General features: G+C 35.6%; 1 protein-coding gene across 1 annotated transcript; it reads left to right on the top strand.

Annotated features, from left to right (window-relative positions):
• On the top strand, window positions 663-2522 carry LOC107609501 (probable protein phosphatase 2C 25). The gene is made up of 4 exons (XM_016311493.2): window positions 663-1224; window positions 1371-1712; window positions 1800-1979; window positions 2076-2522. Exons 1-4 carry the CDS (start codon window positions 748-750, stop codon window positions 2235-2237), a joined length of 1161 nt encoding a protein of 386 aa, XP_016166979.1. The 5' UTR covers window positions 663-747; the 3' UTR covers window positions 2238-2522.

Raw genomic sequence — 3651 nt, 5'->3', positions numbered from 1 at the left:
AAATGTAAATGTTAAAATATTATTTTATTTTTTATTTTTATCTTAAATGTTTTAAATTCAAACAAAAATATTCTGCCTTTCATGATATAGTTTTTTTTTTATATTAATTTCATCGTATTTTAAAATATTTTTTGAAGTTATTCATGTTATATTACCATAAGTTGTCACATGCGACATTTATGTTAGGGAATTCTTTTGGTGAAAAATGATATTTGGTGAAAAGTAAAATATTGTAGTTACATGTTGATTGTTGAGGAAAACATATATTGTATATAATGTTTTTAATTTTTTTTTAATTATAAAGAGTGCAATTTTCACTTTTTTTACTCAACATTTATAAAATATTTAAAATATTTAATTTACACTAATAGAGGAGAAAAATGGAAAAATTAAATTTGTTGTTATTACTAAGATAAATAAATAGTAGTATAACGAAATGAGAAGGGTAACAGAAAAGCAGATTAGGGAGGGTGAAAAGAGTCATTTAGAGAGAGAAAATAGTGGTCAAAGAAGGTTTTAAAGAAAGAAATTTGACTGAGGATAGATTACATACATAGCTGTGTGCCTGTGCGGCAAATAACACGCAAAAAATGAAACGGGCCCCACACTGCTTCTCTGTTTCTGAACCCTATAAATACACATTCCTCTCTCTTCTTTTCCTCTCTTCTTGTGTAACCAATCAGAGAGAAAGAGAAAGAGAGACCAATTCCAACGTTTCAAATCGAATTGAATTGAATAGAATAGAACATGTCTTGCTCCGTCGCAGTTTCCAATTCTCCAGTGTTCTCTCCTCCGTCGTCGCTATTCTACTCCAAGCCTTCAATCATTACTTCAATTTCTGCTGCTGCGGCTTCTTCTACGGCGTCGTCTTGCTCTTCTCCCGCTTCTTCTTCTTCTCCTTCTCCTTCTTCTCCTTCTTCGTCGCCGTTGCGTCTTCGTCTTCCCAAGCCGCCTATTCCCGCTTCGCTTTCCGGTGTTGTTGCCGTTTCAGCTTCCGCTACGTCACCAAACGGCACCGTTTTGAAGAGGAAGAGGCCTGCTAGGCTTGATATACCTGTTAGCTCCTTGGCCTTTGGGATTCCGCCCACACCCTCTGTTGCGCCGCCGCGTGATGTTGTGGAGGAGGAGCGTGATGCCTTCTCTGTTTATTGCAAGAGAGGGAGGAGGGAGTACATGGAAGATCGCTACTCCGCAGCTGATAACCTACGCGGCCAACAAAAACTGGTAACAAAATTTTACTTTTTCTTTTTAATTTTGTGGATGGGTTTGCTCAATGATTTAGGGTTTTTATTTCTTATTAATGGGATTCATGTAACCCTAGGTGGAATGGATTTGGAGAAAATCTAATTAGCAAAATTTGATGAATGCAGGCATTTTTTGGAATTTTCGATGGGCACGGTGGTGCAAAAGCTGCCGAATTTGTGGCAAATAACTTAGAAAAGAATGTGTTAGATGAAGTGATTCTTAGCGAAGAAGAAGATAGCATTGAGGAGGCTGTGAAGCGCGGTTATCTCAAGACTGATTCTGCTTTCTTGAAAAGTGATCTCCATGGCGGATCTTGCTGTGTCACCGCTTTGATTCGCAATGGTAACCTTGCTGTGTCCAATGCCGGCGATTGCCGCGCCGTTATAAGCAGAGGAGGGGTTGCTGAGGCCCTCACTTCCGATCACCGCCCTTCCCGGGAAGATGAAAGGGAAAGAATTGAGACTCTGGTAAGAAGCATTCCATGAATCATCATGATTTCCGTATTGGCTATGTTCATTCTTATGTATTGAACAAAATTTGAATTTGTTTTGCAGGGTGGCTATGTTGATCTGTGCCGCGGAGTTTGGAGGATCCAAGGATCCCTTGCTGTGTCGAGGGGAATCGGCGATAGGCACCTAAAACAATGGGTGATCGCGGAACCCGAGACCAAAGTTATCAGGATCGAACCTGAACATGACTTGTTAATCTTAGCTTCAGATGGATTATGGGATAAGGTAAATTAGCATTAAAATCAAATCCAGTGCTTTGTTCATAGTTTCATAGTATTGGATCGATCACTAATAAGTTGTTGATTGCAACTCTTGTCTCAGGTTAGTAACCAAGAAGCAGTAGACATCGCTCGACCTCTTTGCGTAGGTAGCAGCAAGCCGCAGCCATTGCTGGCATGTAAAAAGCTTGTAGATTTGTCCGTTTCCCGCGGCTCCATGGATGATACAAGTGTTATGCTTATCATGCTTGGCCGCTACATTTGAACTTTGAAGAAGAAGAAGAAGAAGAGAGAAGAATGGGGATACCCTGATGAATAGAAGAGTAGCTTTGATTCTTTTCTGTATATACCTGATGATGACATTTACTACAAAATTTTTCGCACCCTTAGACAGGCAGAGAAATTAACAAAATGACATTAGCATTTTTTATTTTTTATTTTTTATTGTTTCACCCTAGAATGATAATTTTGATGTAATAAGCATTCTTTATACTTACTTCATTTAATGGCAATTCAATTCATTTTTCCAAGTTGGAACTTGGAAGTGATCAAATTTGTGGCACAGCCGTCCGTCCAATTTGGATTTTCATTGAATCTCTTGCATATTTGGCCAAGTTCATATGCTAATAAATTTAAATTAGATTTAGTCGTTGCCCAGTTAGATTTGAGACTTAATCCTATTACCTATTTCAATTTTCAAGGGATGAACCCTTCCTTTCATAATTTGCTCTTAGCCGTTACTTCAATCTTCAACGGTTCGCAATTCAGATTCATCCTTGCTGATATGATTCTAACGTTATAATAATTGACTTGTGCTTTGTGCAAATAAGCACGTCAAATATAAGCCGTTGTTAGTTTTCGATAGAAATTATTATAATACCGTTGTAAGATGAAATAACGTTGTTTAATAAACCTCTAATTGGAAAAGTATGAGGAGCCAATGGAATATTTGTATAATGTGTACAATAGAGGTTTAGGGAATATTAGAGATATAACCATTAGTATTACTTTTTCTCATCAGAGTTCGATCTTTGGTGAATCTCAAAATCAATAGTTATTTTAGATAATATGGGAAATGTTCATTTTGTAAATCAATAGCACATTGTACACATTTTAGATAGTATGATTTAATTATTGATTAAACCACTAATTTAGCTTCTAAAAAATTGTTAGTTTACGGGAGATTTAAAATCTGTTAAACGTATTATATCTTTATCTTGTTTGGTATTATTGCTGTTTGGTATATAAAATGTAACAATTCTTTTCATTCCGATGATAATAATGCCGAAAAAGTTTGAAGAACAAACCCTAATCTTCATTTATTTTGGAAAGAGAAAGTTTAGAGGACCATCAACTTTTTAAAAAGTTAGCCAGCATTTAACTATCAAAAGAAAATTAAATGATTCCACACCATTGAATTTAATCTTTCACCGTTAAAAATACTATTAATGGTCAATTGATTGTTACAAAACACAAAAGTTGCTGGCTCTTACCACTCCTCTTCTGGAAAAACCCAACTTTTTTTGTTAAAAAATCTATCCATTATCAAAGAAAAAATAACCACAAACTTATTGGACAACCAAATCATTATTAGTTTACCCTAAATTATTTGATACACTAATTTGTGTGAAAACTTATGTATGAATATGACTAATAATTTTCTAATATGAAATATGATG

This window comes from Arachis ipaensis, chromosome B07 (assembly GCF_000816755.2).
Source record: "Arachis ipaensis cultivar K30076 chromosome B07, Araip1.1, whole genome shotgun sequence".
Lineage (NCBI taxonomy): Eukaryota > Viridiplantae > Streptophyta > Magnoliopsida > Fabales > Fabaceae > Arachis > Arachis ipaensis.
Note: the sequence above shows the minus strand (reverse complement) of the source record. Positions and strands in the feature narration are given on the sequence as shown.

Bases quoted from the DNA above. Each gene is read 5' to 3' on its own strand.
- LOC107609501 (XM_016311493.2), top strand. From the start codon at position 748: ATGTCTTGCTCCGTCGCAGTTTCCAATTCTCCAGTGTTCTCTCCTCCG. The intron at 1,225-1,370 runs GTAACAAAATTT...TGATGAATGCAG, and splicing joins TACGCGGCCAACAAAAACTG to GCATTTTTTGGAATTTTCGA. The intron at 1,980-2,075 runs GTAAATTAGCAT...CTCTTGTCTCAG, and splicing joins CAGATGGATTATGGGATAAG to GTTAGTAACCAAGAAGCAGT.